General features: G+C 36.3%; 1 protein-coding gene across 1 annotated transcript in view; it reads left to right on the top strand.

Annotated features, from left to right (window-relative positions):
- Positions 1–8,551: 8,551 nt before the first annotated feature.
- Positions 8,552–25,017, top strand: part of ANO3 (anoctamin 3) — a 372,459-nt gene continuing 355,993 nt past the window's right edge. The window contains exon 1 of the mRNA XM_055317544.1: positions 8,552–8,810. Within this exon, the coding sequence (XP_055173519.1) occupies positions 8,657–8,810 (154 nt within the window). The 5' untranslated portion in view covers positions 8,552–8,656. The remainder of the gene's footprint in view (positions 8,811–25,017) is intronic.

The raw sequence follows: 25,017 nt of genomic DNA, 5'->3' as shown, positions 1-25,017 counted from the left end.
AACTAGACTTTATCAATGAAAATAAACTATAAAGAGAAGAAAGGAAGGAAGGGAAGGAGAAAAGGAGGGACAGCGTGAAGAAGGGAGGAAGTCAGGGAGGGAGGAATTCAGGGAAGAGGAGAGGGAGGAAGCTTCCCCATATTTGTGAATTAAAGTACTAAGTACTCTATAATTCAAAGAAGAAATCATAATGCCAATTAGAAACTTATTTTTTTTAAGATTTTATTTATTTATTCATGAGAGACACAGAGAGAGAGGCAGAGACACAGGAAGAGGGAGAAGTGGGTGGGGGACTTGATCCCAGGACCCTGGGATCACACCCTGAGCCAAAGGCAGATGCTCAACCACTGAGCCACCTAGGTTTCCAGAAACTAATTTTGGTTGAATAAAAATGATAATAATAATATTACTCATAAAACCAAACTATATCAAAACATGTCAGATATAATTAAAGCCATATTTAGAGAAAAATACATAAATTTAAATTTATACTTTTAGAAAAGATTGGAAAACAATGATCTATGTATGCCTCTTTAGAATCTAGATAATAACAGCAAATCAATCCCAAAGAAAGTAGCAAGGAAATTTAATTTAATTTAGTTTTTAATTTTTTTGCAAGGAAATTTTAAACACAAAAGTAGAAACAGAGAGTAAAAAATAAATCAATAAAAGAGAAATTAACAGAGTTTACTATTGGCAATTTGAAGAGATTCATAGCATTGGTAATACCCTGAACAGAAGTGATCAAATCAAAGAAGCCAAAAACTACCAATAAGAAAAATGGACATAACTTCAGATCCTACATACATTAAAAAGATATTTAGAGGAGTTTTTAAAAAGATTGATTTATTTTAAGGAGAGCAAGAGAGTGCAAGTGCATATGAGTGGGGGTAAGGGTAGAAGGACAGGGAAAGAGAATCTCGAGCAGAAGCCCTGTTGAGCAAGGAGCCCCGCAAGTGCACCAAGGATACTACGAATAGCATTAAACAAAAAAATAGAAAGGGGAAATACCTAGAATAGGACAACATTCCACTGCTGAGTTAGGGTAAAAACAAAAACAAAAACAAAAACAAAAACAAAAACAAAAAAAACAAAAAAACTAGCTTCTTACTTATTAAAGATATTAAATCAGGAATTAAGAATTTTTAGAGAAAATTTCTAAAACCAGGTGGTTTCCCAGATCATTATGTCAAGAATTTAAGAAAGAAATAATACCAAAAAAATAATAAAAAAGAAAGAAAGAATGCTGATCTTAAAAAAAATTGTTCCAGTGAATAAGAAATAAAAGTTTCTTTTAGTATTTAAAGATTTATTTATTTGAGAGAGACAAGAGATAACAGGAGAAAATTATATGCTGATTTATCTCATAAACATACATGCAGTATTACCATCTGAATCCTGTAGTATATAAGAATCATCACATCAAGGCCAGGTCAGAGTTAATAACGGAAAAAAAAATTAAATGTGACAGTCAGTCACAACATTAAAAGGGTGAAAGGTATTAATCAGGTCAATAGAAATTGAAAAAGCATTTGGTAAAAGTCAACTCACATTCATTATTTATAAAAAACAATAAATCCTTTTACAAATTATGAATACAAAGGAATGTCCTTAATCTAATAAAAAGGGTATCCATAAAAAAACATACCAGCATATACTTAGTGAAATATTGAAAAAATTCTACTGAGATAAGGAATGAAATAAGAATATTCACTATTACCATTTCAGTCAAAATGGTACCAGATTTACTAGCCAGTGCAGAAAGGAGAGAAAAAGAAAGCATAACTACTAGGAAGTTTCCAGATAGATAATTGCTATCATTGCATTATCCCTTGATCAAAACTGATAGAGCAGTCATGCCATTTTAAATATCCTCTTATGTATGTCCTTAATTATTGTAACACTTTGGGGGAATTTTACCCTTTTTTAAAAAAATATGAAACAAACGCTCATAAGCAACATTTCCAGCTGGAATCTAGAAGGTGATTTGAAATGTCTTGGGGTTGGGAGGAAGAGAGGGAAAATGGAAATAAAGAAATCCTGAGTCTTAATATGGTCATTTAACCCATTTTGATTGATATCTTATTAATGTGTTGTCATTTTTATCAGTCATCATTTGTGTTATTTCCTTTTAATTAATTTGCCTTACAGTTTTTTCCTTAATTTTATTTATTTTTCTTCCTTCATTTTAAATTTTGTTGAAATAATCTGGATTTTGAAATCATGAAATTACATTCTAATTATTTAAATTGTTTTAGATGGAAATTTTCAGCAATTGTTTAGTCATAAATGCATTTCTAACTGGATTATTTTTGCTCACCATTTGTGAGGGTACACTCTCTCTCTCTCTCTCTTATATTTCTTTCTTTTTTTTTTTCTGTTTGAATACTTTATTCTGATTCTTTTGTTATTCCAAACCCTTTGGCTGGAGTATTTCCTTAAATGATGCTTTCAGATATAACACTCGAGTTACATAATTTGAGTTGTTCTTGCTTTATAATAATTTACTAATGATGTGTTTTTGAATTCTTAACAGTTGTTCATTTAGAAACTTTAAATACATAGAAAACTATGTAAAGAGCAAGCTTATTATACTTTTTTTTTTAGGAGAACACAGGCAATACCCTTTTTGAACTTGGCCATAGTAATTTCTTGCAAGATACATTCATGAAGGCAAGAGAAACAAAAGCAAAAATGAACTTTTGGGACTTCATCAAGATAAGAAGATTGCACAGCAAAAGAAACAGTCAACAAAACTCAAAGACAACCCACAGAATGGGAGAAGATATTTGCAAATGACCTATCAGATAAAGGGCTAGTTTCCAAGATCTATAAAGAACTTACTAAACTCAACAGCAAAGAAACAAACAATCCAATCATGAAATGGGCAAAAGACATGAAGAGAAATCTCACAGAGGAAGACATAGACATGGCCAACATGCACATGAGAAAATGCTCCGCATCACTGGCCATCAGGGAAATACAAACCAAAACCACACTGAGATCCCACCTCACCCCAGTGAGAATGGGGAAAATTAACAAGACAGGAAACAACAACTGTTGGAGAGGATGTGGAGAAAGGGGAACCCTCTGCACTGCAGGTGGGAATGTGACCTGGTGCAGCCACTCTGGAAAACTGTGTGGAGGCTCCTCAAAGAGTTAAAAATAGACCTGCCCTACGACCCAGCAATTGCCCTGCCGGGGGTTTACCCCAAAGATACAGATGCAGTGAAAAGCCGAGACACCTGCACCCCGATGTTTCTAGCATCAATGTCCACAATAGCCAAACTGTGGAAGGAGCCTCGGTGTCCATTGACAGATGATGGATAGAGAAGCTGTGGTCTATGTATACAGTGGGATATTCCTCAGCCATTAGAAATGACAAATACCCACCATTTGCTTCAACGTGGATGGACCTGGAGGGTATTATGCTGAGTGAAGTAAGTCCATTGGAGAAGGACAAACATTATATGGCCTCATTCATTTGGGGAGTATTAAAAAATAGTGAAAGGGAATAAAGGGGAAAGGAGAAAAACTGAGTGGGAAATATCAGAAAGGGAGACAGAACATGAAAGACTCCTAACTCTGGGAAACAAACAAGGGGTGGTCGAAAGGGAGGTGGGCAGGGGGTGGGGGTGACTGGGTGACGGGCACTGAGGGGGGCACTTGATGGGATGAGCACTGGGTGTTATGCTATATGTTGGCAAATCAAAGTCCAATAAAAAGAAACTAATAAAATGTATTTTTATGATGCAAAATCGTTAAAATTACGATTATTCACAGTAAGTTTAACCATTTTCAAGATAAAATAAAGTTAGTTTGGTCTGTTAAGAGAACCCAAGACAGATTATACCAAAATTAAGCGTACTTGAAAACAATAAAGGTTTTTAAATACAGCTTACATTTTGAAATGAATGAAGGACTAGAGACTGGAACTTACTGCAGTCACTAACAAGTGAGTGGTTACTATAGTAACAGAGACAAACTGATGCAGACTGAGAGAAAAAGATTTTGCAGCTGGACCAAATCAAAAAGAATATGTTTAAAAAAAAAACACAAAAAGATTATGTTTTCTGTATGGCATTTCCTGCCATCTCCAGTTTGTACTCTAAAAGGATAATAGATAGATAGATAGATAGATAGATAGATAGATAGATAGATAGATAGATAGATAAAATAAAGAAGAACATGTTCTGGGTATTGGGCAGATGATATGAGTTCAAAGTTTACATGGATATTTTCTAAGAGTTATAGAAAACTGTTCTAAATGAAGTTGTTAGCTAAGATGTCATGGAAAACACTAAAAACTTGAAGTCTGCAATAAAATTAAGATGATAGTTCCATCTCACACAATGTTATATGCCACTTATAGCTCAGTAAGACTGGGAGGAGGGAATATGGTACTTACTGAGTTAAAGGAAAAAATAAAAGACTTAACATCTACATACACTGGGTGGAAGTTAAAAAGTTCTGACCAAAGGCTCAGGAATAGAGAACTGCTGAGCTGCTAGATTCTTGAGTCTCTACATTAAATAAATGTTCTTTATTAGCAGCATTTCTGGAGGCCTCAGGAGATGTTCACACTTAGGTTACTAGTGGAAAAGGACAGTGAAGTGTGTTTGTTGACAGGGTTTGCTTATCTCTATTACACAAAGCAGTAAAATCCTATTTTTTTATATACCGGAGAATAGTAATTTCCAGTTATTTCCAGATATATGAACCATATCAAATGACAGTAGGGGGTTTATAAACCCACCTACCTTTTAACAATTGTCTTAGAGCAAATCAGTAACATTTTTCACACATACAGGAATGAATTTTCAAAAATATATAGATGGAATTAATAACATTTAAATGCTAGTGAATTTTAAGTAGTTTTCTATGATTATATCAGATACTGATACTCAAAAAATATAATAGTATGAATGTGGAGGGGTGGATAACCGTATATATAGAAGAATTCTCTTTTAGTGACAAGATGTCCTCATGCTCAAAAACGAAGGCCCGGTGCTAGAGACAATGGGACTATCCTGTGACATCAGATATCACCCCCGCAGGGTCTTACCAGAAATCATTTATCAATCATTTATGATTGAACTGCAGCTCTGAGGCCAGATCACATTTCCGTGTAACCGTGTAACCATACCCTTTAAGTCATTGCTTGAAAGGTGAACTCTTGAGGATTTGGTCAACCTTATTAGAGGTATAGAGAGTAGAATTTATCTACTGCTTAAACACCCTTGAGCAACTCTTAAATTAAACCATTTAGACTGTCTCTCAGGAAGTACCTCCTACCAAACAGCAGGACAGATATTTCGGTTGAGAATTGTAAAGCCCATCTTTCGTGATTCTAGAACCTATTTTTTTCCCCTTTAAGTTGTATATACACTTTTTTTTTCTTTTACCCTTTAGTCATTTCCTAGTATTTGCTTTTCTTTTTCCCACCAACCTTCTTTTCTTCAACTCGTTTTCTCTCTACTGACCCAATGTCTGTCTTTTCTAGAAACTTTACCGCAGACACTAAGAATCCATAGGTGGTAGAGAGACAAGTAAAGATCTACACTGCTATGAAATGACTTCGCAGGTATTCTGAATATGTACTGATACTTTCATATTTGTTTTAAGCAATGGTAATATTTGCTGAATTATTATTTATAATTTGGATTCTGCTTTTACCTTCTTATTTAAGTAAAGTGTCACATAGTTATCAATGAAACTTGGCCATGCTTGTCATTTTAGTCAGATTTTTTTATGTCTGTTCCAGAATGGTAGTAGACTAGGCTTGAACAGCATTTTGTTTGTTGTCCATGCTGTTGGAATGACAATCATTCCTGGGCCGTGAGCAATAGTTTATTAAAGATTGTGGAGCGGAGAGACAATTTTCTTTCCTTGTTTGTTCCGTTATAATAACTAATGATGAGTAAGACATGCCACTTTTTCGTCCATGACACTTTTTGTATTGTAACACTAATGAATTTGCAAACCTCTTATATATATTTTACTCTCTCAAAGAGTGCTGGACAAAGAAAGTGAAATTGTTTCAAATATGCCATTCTTCATGTGTAGCAAATCTAGTGTCATACCTCATGCTATGGTCATAATGAGAATCCCAACCACCCTCTCTCTCCCACTGAGACCATATCCAACCCACATCCTTTCCATTGCACCTGTCTTAACACTCTTGCATCTAAGGTAATACCTAATACAGGGCCAATGAATACTCACTTGAATGAAGAAATAAATTAATGGATACATAATGGATCAAAAAAGAACATCAAAGGACTAACCTGAATTTCATCTAGTTTGACTCCCTAACTTGAAGGATGGATTTTGCTAAATTACTTTTTGACAAGCTCTCCACGGGCACCTGCTTGTGATCAGCATGGATTTATGCGCTCAAGGATGGAAGATTGAATAAGAGTGAGATTCTAAATTAAATTATATATTTTTTTAAGAGAGAGTGAGAGGGAGCATGCACACACCCACACGTACAGTGGCAGGAGGGGTGGAGTAAGAGAGAGGGAGAATCTCAAGCAGGCTCCGCTCCCAGTGGGGATTGATACAGGGCTCAATCTCACCACCCTGAGGTCATGACCCGAGCTGAAATCAAGAATCAGGTGCTTAACTGACTGAGCCAGCCATGCACCCCTTAAATTAAATTTCCCAAGGTGACCAACATAACCCGCCTAGCTACTCAGAGGGATCTGATGTTTTACCTTTTAAATAGTGCACAGTGTCAGCCTCCTCAATCCCTGCCTTTTTGGCATTTGCTCCTCCCCTGACCACTTGCTCATATTATGACATCCATCCTTTGTGTTGCTCCAGCTGTGTGTTTGATTTGACCACCATTTTTTAAATACACCTTTTCCTCTAAACTTCACTGAAATATAATTGCACACAACATTGTATACGTTTAGGGTATATAATGTGATCCTTTGATATATGCATCTATCGCATAACGATTACCACAGTAAGGTCCAGTAGCACATACTTCCCCTCATGGTTCGCTTATTTTGTTTTGTTTTATTATTCGGTGGTGAGAACATCACAAATCTACTCTGTCAGCAGCTTTCCTGTATATAATGCAGTATTGTGATCGATAGGCCCCATGCCGTACATTACATTCCTAGATCTCACCTGCCTCTGACCAACGTCTCCCCTTATTCCCACCCCCAGCCCCTGCCAACCACCTGTCCGCGCTCTCTTCTCACAGGCTCAGCTTTCCCAGATTCCACATGTAAGTGAATCAAGCACACTGGCCTTTTCTTGGACATACCTCACCTCGCAGAGCACCCTCATGTTTCTCCCATGTTGTCCCAAGGGGTAGGCCTTCCTTTTTCTGTGGCTGAAAACACCCCATGGTAGATCACATTTTCTCTATCGTTCATCTGTCCGCAGACACTTACAGCTTACCTGCCTTGAGTTCTGTGAATAATGCTGCAGTGACCGCAGGGCGCACATACGTCCCTGAGACAGTCATTTCACTTCATTGGGAGGTGTACCCACGAGTGACAATGCTGGGGCATAGATGGTAGTTGTTGTTGTTGTTGTTGTTTAAACCTTTGAAGAACCTGCATAGTGTTTTCCATAGTGACTGTACTAATGTATATTCCTAGCACCATCGTGCAAGTGTCCCCTTTTCTCCACATCTTTGCCAATACTTGTTATTTTCTGTCTTTCAGATGGTAACTATTCTAACAAGTGTGAGGTGATACTTTATTTTGGCTTTGATTTGCATTTCCGTGATGGTTAATGATGTTGAGGTCCTTTTCGCGTACCTATTAGGCATTTGCATATCCTCTTTAGAAGATGAAAAGGTTGTTTGCCCAATTTTAAATTTGAATTACTACTACTCTACTACTACTACTACTACTACTACTACTACTACTACTACCACCACCACCGAGTTGTATGAGTCCCTTATATTTTTTGGATATTTAGATATCAGATAAATGATTTGCAAGTATTTTCTTCCATTCTGTAGATCCCCTGCCTTTTCATTTTGATGTTGTTTCTTTGTTAATTTTGTTTGATTGTGCAGAAGCTTTGTAGTTTAATTTACCTTTTAGTTTCCACAATCATAGCCATCTTTCAATAAGCTTCATGGCTATAGTCTCACAACCCTGACCCTGGAAATATCATTTAGGATTAATTTCCTTCCAGATTAAAACATTCCTTGATGAGCTGCCGGGTGGAAAAAAAAGTTTCATTCTCTTACAGTCCTTAGCCCCACCCAGCTGATCTTTTGTGTACAGAAATGTGAATGAGAACTTCCAATACCAAGTTACTAAAAGCATCTCTCTGCAGCCTTGCCTATGTCCTCACTTAGCCCATTATATTTTTCATCGCAGCCTTTCTGAGATGGGGTTAGTGCTGCTATCATTTTAAGGCAGCAAGATACCATCAAGAAAAAACGACTCTAAAATCCATCCATCCTGTTGAAGACAGTTGCCTAGAAAAAGGCATGAATACAGGAAGCTTAAGAGAGTCAGCTCTGCATGTTTTATCTCTTTTGGATTTCCAAGTGAGAATAATCACCGGAAAGCCTGGAGTTACTACAGATTATAATACAGTGATTTTTTTGTCCTGTCACCTACGATTTTTGAAACTTCAGTAGTGTGAACTTTGACTTACATAGCTCTTTAAGAATTTTGCAATGTCAGCTGTGAAGTTTGAGCTGGATTATCTTTCTCCTGAAGGCTTTAAACATGAGCCTGCTTCCAACCCAGAGTTTCCTTTAACCTGTTTGACTGAACTCTCTGATGATTCCAGAAAGTTGGAACTTCAGCACTCCAATTCTGTCCCCGCTGGTAAGCTAAACTTCAGTTTGATATTTTAGAGCATCTTACATTTGTATTTCTTTAATGTCAGGTGTGTAACAAATACATCTCAATGTCACCTACTTTGTGGTGGTAAAACTCATGTCAATTTTAGTTTCTTTGGTTGTTTTTCCACAAAACATATAAATGAATTTCTACAAAAAGAACAGAGGGTTCTCTCAATAGAGTGAAATGCCAGAAAACAAATTTAAGGAACCCGAGAAAAGTGTTAATATTGAAGTAGATTTTGTTTTTCTGAACACTCAAGTCTATCAAGTCTTAGTTTTGTTTGCGATGATGGATGAAATCATGGATTGTTTCCATGAACTTCAAAGTCCTGCCATCTTTCATTCATTTCTTTTATTTCTATTTCCTTTTATATAATTACATGAAGATAATATGTGCTGTTTACCTTCTCATTAAGGACAAGAGAATATTCTTTTTGTTCATGTTATTTTATGACGTGATTAGGATTCTATGTGAGCTGACAATGTTGATAGAATTCAATGTGAAAAATTCATTTTTTGATACCTATGGGTGATAATCACTTATCTAGCATCCAACAGTTTTCATTTTTGCATTGCAGTTTTGAGGAAACAAAGCTATATACACTAATAGTCTACATGCATTAAAAAATTCTGTGGGTTTGGCTTATGTGAACAGCTCTGAGATGGCAATGGGGAATTAACTATGCTTTGTAGAAAAAAAATCATCTAATAAATTAATATTTTAAATATTGTTCTAAAGGAAAACTCCCTTAAGAGTTAGTTATCTTTACTCATAAAAAAGACAGTGCAACGAGAAAAGTAAAAGTTAAGCAAAGTCTTCATAGTTCTGGATGTTACAGGACATTAATCTTTGTCCAATGAAAAAGAACTTGCAGAAATAACAAATTCCATTTTGCAAGCAGAGGATTCTTCTAAGAAAACTTGGCATATTTATTTATTTTGAGATGTTTGAAAAGAAGTTTTATGTGACTCCCAACCAATCGTTGATTTGTTATTCAGACTCTTTTATATTATATGACTTGTTTTACAGTATGGGTGGTTCTATAATCAGGAGGATACAGCAACTTTTTAAATCTTCTTTCATCCATGCTGTTATTTCTCTTTTTTAGTTTGAAAGTTTTACTGGGTATTGAACCTACAATTGCATGAATGGAAAAATACATTCTTTTTTATAAATGAACAGTACAGCACAGTAGATGTAGATGGGAAAAGGAGGTTTATAAATAAAGTATTTACCAGTTTAATCATGGTTTAAATATCCATGTTCGTTTCACCAAATTTCTTGTCTCCTGGTCATCTCTGCAGTAAACTCAACTGCTGTCCTCATGAAGCAGGACATTGCACATCCATAGCTTAGGTATGAACTCTTCCCCAGTGCCTGGAAGGCACTTTCACCTCAATATCCTTGGCAGTCCCCCAAATTCAACACAAATAAACTAAACTCCCTAGAAATGCCTCCTTCTTCTTACATTCTTATTTTTGTCAGTATCCTCTAAATCATCTCAAACACTCCTCGGCATTTATTTCAATCTAAAGCGCATGCTTATTTCTATGCATATTAGTTTAATATATGTCTTCTTTACCTCTTTGCCCACCACTATGGTGCCAGTACTCAATACGGTGCCTGGCAATAGAAGACTGTTTATATCCTGACTCATCGATCGCCTGGCTGAGGGGCTGAAGGACTGGCCCTCTTCATTCCCCTAGTGCGTGCACCTGTATTGTCTTTTACCTTCTACCTTCTACTCTTGCCCGTGGACAGACACATAATCCTTCCTAAACACAAGTCTGACCTTTTCCCACTTTTGTTTGCAATTTCCATTAAATCTGTGTGGCCTGTGTTATACACCTGGTGCTCTAGGATCTAATTTATTTCCCCCAGAACTTTGCAAGTTTCATGTAACCTACCTATAGCCTACAAGAATGATTTACTTACACTTTCCAATTACTGTTCATGTTATTCTTTCAAAATAATTTCCAACAATTATTTCTCCTTCCTCTATTTAGTAAGATCTCACTGAGAAGAAAAAAAAAATCATCTTCGTCCCAAATGCCTATGGTTAACTCTTTATATAAAGGAATATTTCCTGTCTCTAAGTTCTAAAAAACAGTTTGTCCTATATATGAAAATGTTCACATTCTAGGTTTTTATTGTTGTTATAAATACATATGTCCATAGCTCATCTTCTATTAGATAATGTGATTAGATTATGTTTCTTGAAGGTAATTGCCTTTTCACAATTGTTTTTTGCATTATGCCCATGTCATAAATATGATTAATTAAGTGACTAAATGGTAAAGTGTAGTTTATCTTTTAATTTATTTCCCGTCATAGGGAGTATTTGTTTAAGTCTAGTTCTACATGCATTCTATCTGCCAAAATACTATATGGAAATTACCACACAATTCTTTTTTTGCTTGATGATACCATCAAACAAGATAGTACCCATGTGGAATTTGTCCTTCATTTAAAATTTTTATGAAGCATTAAGCATCCTAGAATCTACTTTGTATGCTAGATCTTTTCACCTTGTATTCAAGAGAATCAAGTTGTATCCATTTACATATATTTATTAGAATTTTTTAAAAATAAAATATTCATTGAATGTCTATAACTGAGAGTTAGTGGTTGGAGTATTTATATGAAGATGAAACTGAGGTAACAGTGGAAGCAGGGAAAGAGTTTTCACCTCAGTGATGTGACAGTATGTTTTCAGCATACATATGCATGTATCCCTAGCATAGGGAAATAGAATATAACAGGTGAATGTTAGTCCATAGAAAGTTGTATATCTAAAAAGAAAAATATTCCATTGCCAGCAAAAACAGTATTTATACCTTTCACTTATATAATAACTTGAAGATAATTCATACCTACAGAATATGAATAGTTCTCACAACAAATCCTAGAGGCAGATTTCATTTATCTTGAACTTTATTAAATAAGAGAAATCAAAGGCCAGAAAAATCATGCAATTGGACCTAAGTTGCACACATATATCTATTGTGGTGTGTGTGTGTGTGTGTGTGTGTGTGTGTGTGTGTGTCAGTGGATGGGTGGTGGCAAAGGGAGAAGAAAGAAGCAAGTTGAGGAGCTCTTAATCTGTTTTATGTCTCTAAACTTAGTGTCCTTTTTCTTTTCTCAACACTTCATGGAAAATCTGATTAAGAAACAGTACCATGGAAGAAAATGCTTCTTTATGTTTCAGAAATGGATTTCATCAGTAATCTGTAATGAGAATATAAATGTCATTCCTGAATTCTGGATTGTGCTTTAAATAACTTTTAAGGTTATGGACATTTCCTCATCATGCTCATCATTATCGCCATTGTGATATGAATGATAAGCACATACATATCATTTCCATACCTCAGGCAGTGCTGTGAATGTTCTGTATGCATATATATACACACACACACATACATGCATATTTACATGTGTTTTTTTATGAATGCACATATGTAAATATATATATATGTATTTAATCCTTGAAAAACAGGTAATAAAGCTTCCATCACAACACAGTATAGCACATTTGTGAGTGTATGTGATTGAACTTTTAAAAAATTTGTTGATTTTATTTAATCTAGAATTTCATATTAGAAATTTAAATATTTATTAGACCCCCAAGCCCTTTTACACAGAACATTTCCTAACATCCTGAAAGACCAGCTTTGAAGATTTGGAGAAATGAATTATGTAATGCTAGTGAAGTCTTTGGAGAACTCTAATAAAAAGTCAAGGTAAGGTCCCGCTCAGCCACCAACAAGCAGTATCACTTGGGGCAAGGTTTTAACATCCTCCTGAGTAATTTTTCTAATCTGTAAAATGTCTAGAATAGATCAGTTGATTTTAAAAGCCACCAACAGCTATAAAAAAAAGCTTAATGAAAATAATTAGATTTAGAACTTTCCAATGCACGTCGTTAAGCTAGATAAAGACCAGAATATAAAGAAGGGTCAAGACAAAGCTTCTGTTTACATATAATGTATAACAATAGTAATGAAAGTCAACATATGCAAAGAATTTCATAATTTATGGAGTTCTTTAACATTTGACTTTCGCAACCACCTTGTAGATCAAATCATTTTTACTCCCATTTTTATAAATGGAGAAACTGCATATCAGTGATATTTTACAGTGAAATTTTAGTAAGTGATAAACCAACTTGGACCCAGATTTCTCCAATTCTAAATGTTATTGCTACTACACTAGTATAAGTGCAAGTACCAGTCTTACTACTTAACCTGACAAAAACAGCATTTACTATTTTATTGACAATGCCAAATACTTGAATCCTAGTCTACTCTCTAAATGTTCCGAAGCATGAAGAAGTAAAATATTATTAAAATTATCCATCATATTTCAAGTATAGATTTATAGACCACTAGTTTACATGCCAACTTGCTATTTTCAACTCAGAATGGTTGAGTTGAAATCTTTATAAGAAAAGATATTTACAAAAACTTTATAATCTAGGTAAGACTAATTGGTCTATAGAAAATGTTAACTTGCTGATTTTAAATAATGACTGTGTTAATTTTGAATGTGTCCTGTATACTGAGTGAGTCATTTTCAGAATGGCTTAATATCCTGTCCTATCTATATTAGAAAGTCCATCAAATCCAAATAGTTCCTGGTAAACCAACCTAACTTTGGAGCTGTTAACTATTAAATACTAGAAGTTGTCCCACAGTTTCTATATTTAAAAATTGCCTTTAAGACATTTCCATAAATGACTCATTTCCTTCTTTTAATTCTTATTTTTTAAAAAAATCCCCAATCTTAGCCAGGCGCTGGTATATTATTGATTGATAACAATATTTTGAGCCAAATGAGAACCCTTTCTGTTGCCTTTTATTTGCAGCTGAAGATTAACTTAAAATGATTTACCCAGAGTTACAAAGTTACTCGTAACCTTAAATGGAGATAAGAAGTTGGGTCTCATAGTGTCTTGTCCATTCCATTTTACACTAAAATAAATATCATCCCTCCAAGTTTCCTTGGTATAATGTCTTCCTGATACAAGATGAAAATAAACCTACTCTGCTGAAGTATAACTTGAGTCATAAGACAATTAGCTATTGTGCTTTCCTAAGAATAGCAGATTTTAAGGTCTCGTATGAGCTCAGTCAAATACCATATTTTTTAAAAAGTATTACACTATCCAGTATTAGCCAGAGGAATAAATATAAACATTTATAAACATCACATATCCCCTTCAAACCACATGATCACAACACAGACACACACATTCAGTCACTGCATGCTCTGAGAATTTGACTATATTTATCTTTCTCGATATGTCTTGGGACCTAGAAATGACTAACCACTCCGCAGAATTTCCATCTGTGCTAAGGTCAGCATAAAAAGAAAATCATCATCATGGGTGATTGGGGCTTTATGAATTGGGCTTTGCACTGTTCATTTCTTTGTCTTAGGAAACAAAGAGCATGGTTTCTAAGGATATGCAAGGAGATCCAAAGAACAGATTCTGTTCTATGACCTAGGATGGAGGGTGAGTATCCAGCTAATTGCAGCCCAGAAGACCATCTCTGACCAGAAAGTAAAAGGCTACTGTGTAAAAAGGTTTTTGCTTAGTTAGAAGGAATTAGAGGTTCTAAGTTCTTGAGATGCTTAGAACTATGACCGTTGCCGCATGACTAAAAATAGTTATTATGCTACCATCATCAACAATTTAGATTTATTAGATGTCTCCTCTGTGCCCAGCTCTCTGCCACTTCCTAAAAAAAAAAAATGTCTCGTATTTGGAAGGTCCAACGCCTGATGTAACTACATTCTCTAAATCTAGCTATGAAAAAAATCCATATATATTATTGAAATAGGTCACTATTTTATTCTGTTAGTCTCGTTCAGGGCAGGAACGTATCAGTTAGAGAATAGTGCTTTGGCAGGGTGGTTTCCAAAGTGCAGGTATAGTCCATGGAGCACTTGCATTAGAATCACCAGGGTACTCGTGATACATGGATTCTAGGATCCCATCCCAGATTCTCTGTATGTAAACTCTGTGGATGCTATCTCAGAATCTAGATTTTAGAAATCCCTCATGATATGTCCATACACACTAAAGTTTGAAAATCAGTGTTTTGGTCAAGGGTCATGATAGGTTAATTAGCAAGGGCCCCCTACAATCATCTCTACATTCTGGCACTTTTTCCAGATAGTTTCTTATTGTAGTACTCTACAACCAACTATAGCTCTTTTGTCAATAGGCTTTTATACTAAGGTTGTTGATCCACTGACATACTTGACAGAGTGTTTTCCTATTTTTCTTACATTTGCATATTACCCTCAGTTAAATTCAGATCAAACTCTTCCAAAGGGCCCTCCCTGTCTTCCTTTCTATGTAACATCTAATTTTCCCTGTATTAGATGCCCAGAGTATCCATTTCTGTGGCGTTGGTATCAATGTTAAATATTTATTTTCTGCGTTTAATCTTGCATTTAAATCTTTTGCTGTTAGATATTGGGTGTAACTTTCAGCTTTCATTGCAGTTTTAGTAAATAGAGAATAAACTCCCATGAGATAAGGGGTATGCTGTACTTCAATTCCCTAGGCAGAGACCAGCAGAGAGCTCTATGAACTGAGAAGCCGAATTGCTTGTTTCTAATATGACTTTACAAAGATGGGCCAATTGATTGAAACCCTCACTTCCTTTGTGGAATTTTTTAATATAACTCTGATCTCTTAATGGCTCTGCCTAGGGGCCTTCAACTCATTCTGTCTTAAGAAGAGCAATCTAGATTCATATAATATGCATCCTTGGCTGCCATGGTAAAATGAAAAGTTAATGCTAATGTGATGTTGTAAAATGAAATACTCCCAACAACCATCATTTCGTTAAATGCCTACTGAAAATATACTACTAGGAATTGAGTACATCTATTACAATTCAAAATGATAAGTTAGAAAGTGGCCTTTCTGATACCATACAAGGTATGATAATGGAAGTATTGATAAGTGGCCATTTCATACTGCATAATACCTGGTGGAGTTCACTAAATTGGATAGAGACAGAGACAGATGCAAATGCATAGATATTTTCCTTCAAAGATATCCTGGTATCGTGTCTTCCTGGTAGCAGATGAAAAGGTCTTACTCTGGTTTTGGAATAGGCCTCAGTACCTTGGCTTATACAGCACTTCCTATAGAAAACCAAGGACTGTGGTGAAATGTTTCTGATGAGATTCTCAGGTTGGCATCGTGATATACAGTCACAATCTTTATTCATAGAGCTCTTTCCGGGAGACAGTTAAAATAGTGGGTGGGTTCCCATCTTAAGGTATAAAATCAGGTAAGCTACTGATATTTTTTTTAAGATTTTATTTATTTATTCATGAAAGACACACACACACACAGAGAGAGAGAGAGAGAGAGGCAGAGATCCAGGCAGAGGGAGATGTAGGCTTCATGCAAGGAGCCCAATGTGGGACTCGACCCCCGGACCCCAGGATCACGGCCTGGGCTGAAGGCGGCACCAAACAGCTGAGCCACCCAGCCTGCCCGCTACTGATAATTTATAACCAGTTATAGAAAATGTACTTTAGTTAACTTGCAAGTATTATTCCCTTCAAAAGTACAATAGATTCTAAAATCTAGAAATCATTGTGAGGTTTTAGGCTAAGTTTTCAGGGGAAAAATAAAATCATAGAACATGCTGATTATCAGCATGAAAAGAGAAATAGCTGCAGCTGACTCCAGAGTCATGTCGCTTTTGCTGAGACTGCAAAGCTCTCAGTTCTGCTCTGACCCCAGAGTACACTGAAAATCACTGAGTAAACAGGAAAAAGATACAGCAATACCCCTCTCTCCCAATCCTCTGCCCTGGTTGGTTTCTTCCTGAGTCACAGCTGAACTTCTCCTCTGGAGTGGGAATAACTTCACAAGAGACACATTGGCCAAGAATAGGCAGTGGGTGGATCCAGCAAGAGAAAGCCGCTCTGGACTGGTTTCCTCATTTGAAAAGCAAAGGACTTAGAGGGTACATTCTCTGAACCTCTTTCAAAGATTCTCTGATTTAATTTTATAGGCATTTACTTAAAAAAAAATAAGGCTCTATCAGGAGGGTCCAGCAAGTTCTGCAAGTCACCATAAAGTCTGATTTATTTTACTGCCTAATATAAATTTGCACACTGGGGAAACTCATCATTGCCCTCTGGTCACCCAGCTTCCTATGGATGTGTATGGCCTCACCCATCTCTGCTGGGCTTTTTCAAAGCTCACTGTGTTTCATTAACATGGGGATACTTTGCATGTCCTCAAGAATGTTGGAAAAACCATTGCTGTCCCTTGAGTCAGCTGTGGTGGATCCTATTATTGAGAGTGGTGTTTTGCCTATTTTTAGATGACCAGTGAACTACCTACATTTCCCATGTTTATATCTTATTTTCACATTCTCAGGTTTCAGCTCTCATATTGTGTATCCTTTGCTTTATTCTGGTCTATAATTTGAGTTCTCAAAAGCCAAATAAACATGTTTATGTTCTCTGAAAATTCTATACAGAAAGTTCTTGCTCTCATTTATGAGTGGAAAATATATAAACTATAAATATAATCTCAGATTTAATATTCTCATATTCTAATCTGTATAAGTCCAAAAGTCTATGACATTTATTTTTATAATTTTTTGAGCTACACATTTTAACTGAACATGAACTGGTTGCTACAGAACCAGTTGTCTACCTAAGAATAGACCCTCTAAAATAATCCAGTATCTTTGTGCAAATTAAAACTGTTATTCTGCGTAAACGATAGAGAGGTAATTGCTTAGACCCTAGTCAAGCTAGAGCTCAGAGGTTGCTCTGATACTTTTTAGTTGTGTGATTTCTGTGAATCAGAAAATTCAGTGAACCTTTATATGTTTCTTTTTCCTTATATATAATAAGGGTGTATAAATCTGTACCTCACAGAGAAGGTAAGAATATTAAATGAAACCACAACAATATAACACAATGCCTGTCACTAGTAAGTATCTATGAAATGCTGTTAAGCTAAGTATATTATACAAGGTAGATTATATATTACAACAGCATTCCAGAATGTTGGAATATTCCAGAATGTGGTGATTAACCATGTTCTGGGGATTACAGTCCACATGAGGCAAATTGTGGAATCTACGTAGGGCAAACTGAGCTACTCAAATTCAAACATAGTTGTCCACAGGAACACACGACTCTACAGAGAATAAAGGTCACAAACTTCAGGAACATTTATTTTACTTGATAAGTTATCCCACTAATGTTTAATACTAAAATAAAGGAGGGTGTGGTAGGAAGTAGAATCAGTGCTTAAATTAATTTTTATAATAAAAATGGCAGACTTCAAAGAAATTCTTGTTAGCTTAGGGATGTGTGTGGGTATTCACTTTTCTCTAACAAGAGAGATGTTTCTAAAGGAAAGTTTGTGAGGCACTGGAAAGAAAACAGGTGCTGGTTGCATGAGAACCGAGATTTCACTTGGCCGCTCCGTTCAGTGATGTCCCATGATGCCAGTGGGTGCTCAGTGCATTTGATGAGGCCAGTAGTTTGTCCTGGATCCAGGGAGGCTGTGTTAGTTTTGGCACCAACATCCTGAAACAATGTTCTCTTCTCAGAGTGTCCTGGGTTTTTGAAAGCAGTTAGGAATTTTACTCTAATTCATTGAGAGGTGGGAAAGGGAAACTTTTCTGTGTGTGCTAGAAATTAAACTTCCGTATTTTGTTACCAAAAACTAAAAGCAGGCAGAGGAAAGTCTTCACTATGTTCATCTTAAAAAGATGATGTAGCCTTTAGAAGTGAGAGGCCTTATCTGACCACTGACTAGTGCATCAAACAAGGAGGCAGAGATTTTAGAGACAACCATGTATTATCTAGATTAACTTGACTAAACTCAGAGATGGGAAGGGCTGGATTCACAAGCTCCTTTTATATGCGAATGTGAGAGTGAGGCCAAGAAAGCATGATGAGTAGCTTGCCTAATATTACACAGATAATTAGATCTAGAGGTCAGTCTGTAATTTTCTCTATCCTGTATCGTCAGGCCCTCATGGGTCCTCTAACTCCCCTGGGTCACGATGATAAAAGATGGCCGGGCTTGGCACTGGACACCTTTGGCTGGGACCCAAACACAGATTTAGAGCTTGTGAAAGTTACTTAATATTTCTCTGCCTGTTCTTAGTGGGACACTCACTTTGCAGAATTGATTGTGGGATTAGAAACCGTATGAAAAAAATGCCGTGTGCAGGGACAGGGCTTAGAATACATATTTAATGGATATGAGATGTCTCCTCGTTTACTACTTCCAGTGTTCTGCCTACGCGTATTACTCCCTTGTGCCTTCTCGACTCAGAAAGTGCTGGGCCATTCATATGAGTTGCTCTGAGGACTGGAGGTATCGAATCTGAAAATCAAAGTGTTCTACAAATACACACATCGCTGTGAGTTTTCTAATGAATGCTTGTAACAATATGATTTTTACATCAAACTTTCTTAAAAGTGATTTATGATTAATTTCAAAAAGATAAAGATCTGGGGTTATTGGTCTAAGCATCTCTGGTAACATAAGAATCCTGATATCATCATTTCTTGGTTTATTTTTCATTAACACTGAAGAAATTACCCTTCCCTTCTATCTGTCCTGCTGCTGTTTTCTTCAGAATTCTTATCTGATGCCCGTAGTTAAGCACAAGTCAGTGTCTCATAGTTCTTGTCCACTGAATATTTGCCTCTCTCCAGCCAGATTTCAGAATTTAGGCTCTATTTCCAAGGCCACAATGGAGAAAAGTCTCATAGCAAAAGCATGTAAAGAAACAGCGAGTTCTGTAGCAGAGTCAAGAGCATAGATTTTGGAAATCACCTGACTGATGCATACAAATGCTGCATATTTCATAATCTCTGGTGAAAATACAATAACCACAGAGAGCTTGGTCATTTTTTCATCTTGTTTTTTGCCTCAGTAGCTGAATGAAACTCTTCTCAACAATTTATCTCGTATCCTTATTATAGTTATCCTTTACATGATGAAGTGCTAAAAAGTAAAATTCTGTTCGCTCAATAAAATACATATGCAGATACTTTAAAATTTGAATTAAAAAGGGCATTATTTCATCACAGATAAATGGTGGGCAAATAAGTGGATCTAGTGGATGTTCAAATATATACATCGTAATTACCTATGGGTCAACAATACAATGTAAGACCTAGTAAAATGTAAGGTATTGGTACAAGGTTAGGAAATAAGAGCTTCTGGGTAGCTCAGCTGGAGTGTCGGACTCTTGATTTTGACTCAGGTCATGATCTCGGGATCTTGCGATGAAACCCCGTGTCGAGCTCTGGGCTTAGCAGGTAGTCTCCTTGAGATTCTCTCTCTCTCTCTTCCTCTGTCTCTCCCCCTGCTCTCTCTTTCTCTCTCTCTCAAATAAACAAATCTTACCAAAAAAAAAATTGGAATTAATTGAAAGGAAACTATAACATGGTGTCTGCTTCAAGTGTTAAAGGCATTCATTCATTACATTAATACTTACTGAGTAGCCATGTATACGATGCACCATACACACATGTAAACAAAATGCAGCCCAGTGCCATATATACAGTGTACTTTGACACACACCCCTGAATACATCGATGCGAGTGGGTGCAGCTGGTATCAACCCTATTCTTCCTGACATCCCAGACTTCAGTGGCATCACTTGCCCCATTTTCATCCATGAGTACTTAGCACTAGTTAGGGTCTTTTTCAGTTTTAGGCTCGTGTTGTCATCAAACCCTAAACAAGGTCAGTATTCGAATCTTCAGTGGTAGATGCTTACAAAGAAGGAACTGGCAGCCATGGGCAGAAAGAGAGCCTGCGTGGAGAATATTGCAATGTGGCCCCTGTGTAGATGTGTCCATGTCAGTTTAATTTTGGTCTTTAGTTTCCTGAAAGTTAAGCTAGGGAAGAGTCTTCTCCAGGGCTTATATTATATGTTTCTATGTCAGAATGCCCCTTTATTTGTGATGGTCTTCCCCTACTGTTTCTTTTTAATGTACAACCTTATGGGTCTTGACTTGGCCGCCATTTTAATCCTCATCTGCATGAGCCTCCTCTTCCTCCACAAATATCACATTATGTTGTGCATCCTCCGCCCATGTCATTTCATTCAACTCACCTGTTTTTTTGTTGTTGTTGTTTTGTGGGTTTTTTTTTTTTTTTTTTGCTCTATTTTTTTATTTGTGCTTTTGGAGCATGGTGACTCCAGCCACTGTAATGCAGAACATGGGCGCCATCACAAAGGATTGTAATTGAATGCCTCTCCTACCTCCCAGGTCTAGTGAGGCAAGAGGTAGAAGCAATGTCCTGTGTATTTTTTTTCCTCTCCTAGTATAAGTAGCAGGTGTTAGAGTAAGGGATTTAGGATGGTTCTGGAAAGTCGAATTAGAATTTTAATATTGTACCTCAGTCACATGTTGAATTAATTAAATTTCGCTAAGCTATTCTGGAAAACCAACACAGTATATTATCCCATTCCTTAGGGTAGCGGTTTTCTGTCTCTCATGCGGTGAACTTTAGAGTTTAACTCTCATAGCACACAGAAGTTGTTTGTAAGCTGCTTGTAAGTTGGAACTGATCACTCAGGGGGAAAATGAGGTGACTATTCATTATAGTGTGTGCCAAAGGGAAAAATCAATGATAAAGGATATATGTTTTGAACTTTCAGAAGAAATAGATCTGTGTGGCCCCAAGAGAATAGAAATGGAAAGAAACTTGAAACAGGGACAGACTGTTTAAAAGAAAGGAGGAAGTCACTCCTAGGAAATGAAATGACATGGATCGACCACAGTATATGGTGTCATAAAGTATTTACTTGTGTGTCTATGCATACATGTGTTTGTCAGTTTATTTTATTTTATTTTTTGCCACAATTACATACATACCTCTTTCTACCAGCCTGAATATTCTGGATTTTTCTTGGAGGATCAACCTTTTTCCTCCTACCCTCTGATGCTATAGTCTGTGCCCCTAATGTAAAGTGTGCTTGAGGTTAGCCTTCCTTCCAGTGATTTCAGTTACTAAGCTAATGAATTCCTTATGGGTTGTTGTTCATTTGACTTGACTCTTCTATCAAGTATAGTAGGAAGAGTTTTCAATAGTGATATGGTGATAAAATTTCTAGCTTTTGGTAGGACAGTGACACGAAAAGGTCAGCTTGGTTAGAGTGAAAGATTGACATTGTAGGAGAATCGAAGGTAAGCTAAATATGGATAGAAGAGTAGGCCTCAAATGCTAAATTAATAATGTCGACCAGTACCGTTGATAGACACCTTGCTATTTCTAGGAGACCCACTTTAGCTTTCCTCACTTTTTAAAGTCAAGGCCTTGGTAACATTAGGCTGGGGCCACAGCCAAGCCATCATTATTAACTCAAAGAAGTAAAAAAAAAAAACTGTGGCCTTAACCTCTGCTCTCAAGGTTCCTGGCTCTATACTCTTTTGCAGCTAAAATAGATAAAAACTAAGCCTCGTATAGAAGTTTAATGTGTCCCCAAGGCAACATTGAGATTTTCTCTTCCTCCCACTAAGAGAAATTTTTTATTTAATTTGTAGGGGGAGGAGGAAGTGGCTAATCTTAGGCTGTTTACAAAAACTCCTCCAGGGGTCTCAGATTGGCCTAGCCTGTCCGATTTGTTCTATTTCAGGGTGGAATCCATGTGGGTCCTCCGTGTTCCTGTTTTCCATTTCATGCAGGGATCGGACCTAGGCATAAATTTATACTTGCAGAGCCACTGAGAGATGTCATGTTTAACCATCTGGTCAGAAACTGGGCTAAAGTTTCTTCTACCCTCTGAGAAGCTGTGGCTACAGAAGTTGTTGATGTTGATGACTTCCTGTGTTTGTATATACTCAGGTTACCAGAGGGGAGCAAAAATCAATGGATTGTATTTTCCTTATTTGACGAAAATGATTTTTTTTTCAGTGGGTGGTTCTAGGACTAAATATATAAGACCTGTCTTGGCAGTTGCAGTGTGTCACAGTTGCACCAGAGCACATTTTCGCCTTCTTTATGGAAACGTTCAGGGAGGTCTCTTATAAGAAAACTTACTTTGTCACATTCTGATCATGATGTTAGGGGATAAAACCATATTCTCTGAGCGGGTTTGATTTATGACCACAGAGTATCCTACTGGTTTAGAAAAGAGACTAAGCCTGTCCAATCAGAGTGGACTTTAGGACCTTGGTCAGGAATGCTGAGCTTACCTTCCGAGCTTGGGAAAGGGTATTGAGGCTGGAACTGAGACTTGAAGCAAGTAAGGGCCTAGTATTGTCAGTGACTATCAGTGGAGAAAACCCAGAGGAAGCAGAGCCAAGAGATTGGTAACACTGTCATGTTTGAGTTTTAATCCGGTTCTAACTGAGGCTAATCTCAACCTGGAGCTCAGTCAAATTAAGTCCATTATGTTTTCCCAAACTAGTTTATATTAGGATTTATGTAGCTATTTCTAGTTTGGTTCTATAGGAAATATTTCCTCCTTCTGCCTCTCCCCTTGGAAGGCTCTTTCTTTTTCCTCAAAATTTCTCTCAAGGATTCTTCAAGTATTTCTTCCTCTTTGAAGCATTTTTTTTTCTTTGATACAGCTTGGCAGTTTGTTACTCTGTTATAATCTTTATCATATAACACAGTGATATGTTTGCTTATCTGTATCTCTCATAGTGTAAATTACTATGATCCATTTCATAATACTTATTTAGCATTTATTCTGTGTTAAGCTTTGGGGGTATAGGGCTGAGCAAGACAAGCATGGTTTGTGCTCTGTGTGAGGGCTGTTTCAATTCTCATATACAACAAATGCTTGCAAAATACTGAATTAGTGCACGATTCAAAACATATTTATCTCTAAACCTTTTCTTTTTGACTAACACCACTCCACAGACATCTTAAATCTTTATTGAATATCCACCTTTGCCTTAATTTATTTCTTAACATTTTGAGAGCTGATGCTTCACTTTCATAAGCCATATATCTCAGATCTTCAAAGAGTTCCCAAATCAAAACTGCAGAAATATTTACCAAAGCAGATAAAACTCCCTCTGAATCATAATGTCACCGAAAGTTACATTTATAACACCATGTGGACACAGTCCGTACTTGCCACCCTTTCAATCTTCACTATCATTTTATCGTCTGTGTTGTAAAAAATATTACAGTGACTAGATAACTAATTGAAATGGTTTTAAAAAATACCTTTTCTTATTTCCATACACAGCAGACTATAGATTACGTTCAAGTGATAGATCAACCCCGACTTGACAATTCACTCTTAAGAGTCTCTAAAACTATTATGCCCAGGCTAAGAACCAAGGAATAATAATATGTATTGGCTTTATTATTATTTTTTTAATCTAACCCATCATCCTTAGTTGGACTTTTATCCTGCCTTATGCCAAGACCCATTTTTCAAAAGAAATGTTTGCATGTGTGACTTTTCAGGAGTTATTATTTACTTAAATGATGAATAGAGAAAGGGTGAGGAGAGAAAAACATCACGAGTTCATGCTGCTGGCTTTGATCTAAAGCTAAGTGACTCATATTATTCAACTTTATAAGTTAATAAATCAGAAGTGGAATTATATTGTGTATTTTCAATGTGGCCAAGAATATAGAAACCATGAATATCAAGTTCATGAATATCATTATTGTGGAATAGTAATAGAGTTCATTCAGTGGAACTCTAAGTTACTTGAAGTGATAATGATTTGTATATTCAAACTATTTTAAGTAAAATATTGAATATTTTTTAATATTGAATATTTCCATGTCTGTACATGAAGTTATATTTTTATTACTGTCCCTCAGAGCCTTGCAGGTTCCAATGTACAGCTTATCAAATGAAAGCTTGATCACTCGTAAAACCCTGATGGAGCTGTACCAGTAATTTCAGGCAAAACAGCCTTATTTATGCTCCTACTCTGCTGCTACATTGCAATCATTTGTGAAAAAGTCATTTAAGAGTTTAGGATACAGCTGATGTTAGAAGCAATCCTGATCCCCTGGAGACTGGATTCAAGATATTAGCTTCCTTAGTTTCAACCTACCTACTCATATAACTGGTTGGATCTAGGATAAGACAATCAGCAACTAAAATTTCTTAGAAGTATCTTATCCAGAATTTCTAACTGACCTCAAATAATCTCCTAAATTCTATTTATTTTCAGA

This window comes from Nyctereutes procyonoides, unplaced genomic scaffold (assembly GCF_905146905.1).
Source record: "Nyctereutes procyonoides isolate TBG_1078 unplaced genomic scaffold, NYPRO_anot_genome, whole genome shotgun sequence".
Taxonomy (NCBI): Eukaryota; Metazoa; Chordata; class Mammalia; order Carnivora; family Canidae; genus Nyctereutes; species Nyctereutes procyonoides.
Note: the sequence above shows the minus strand (reverse complement) of the source record. Positions and strands in the feature narration are given on the sequence as shown.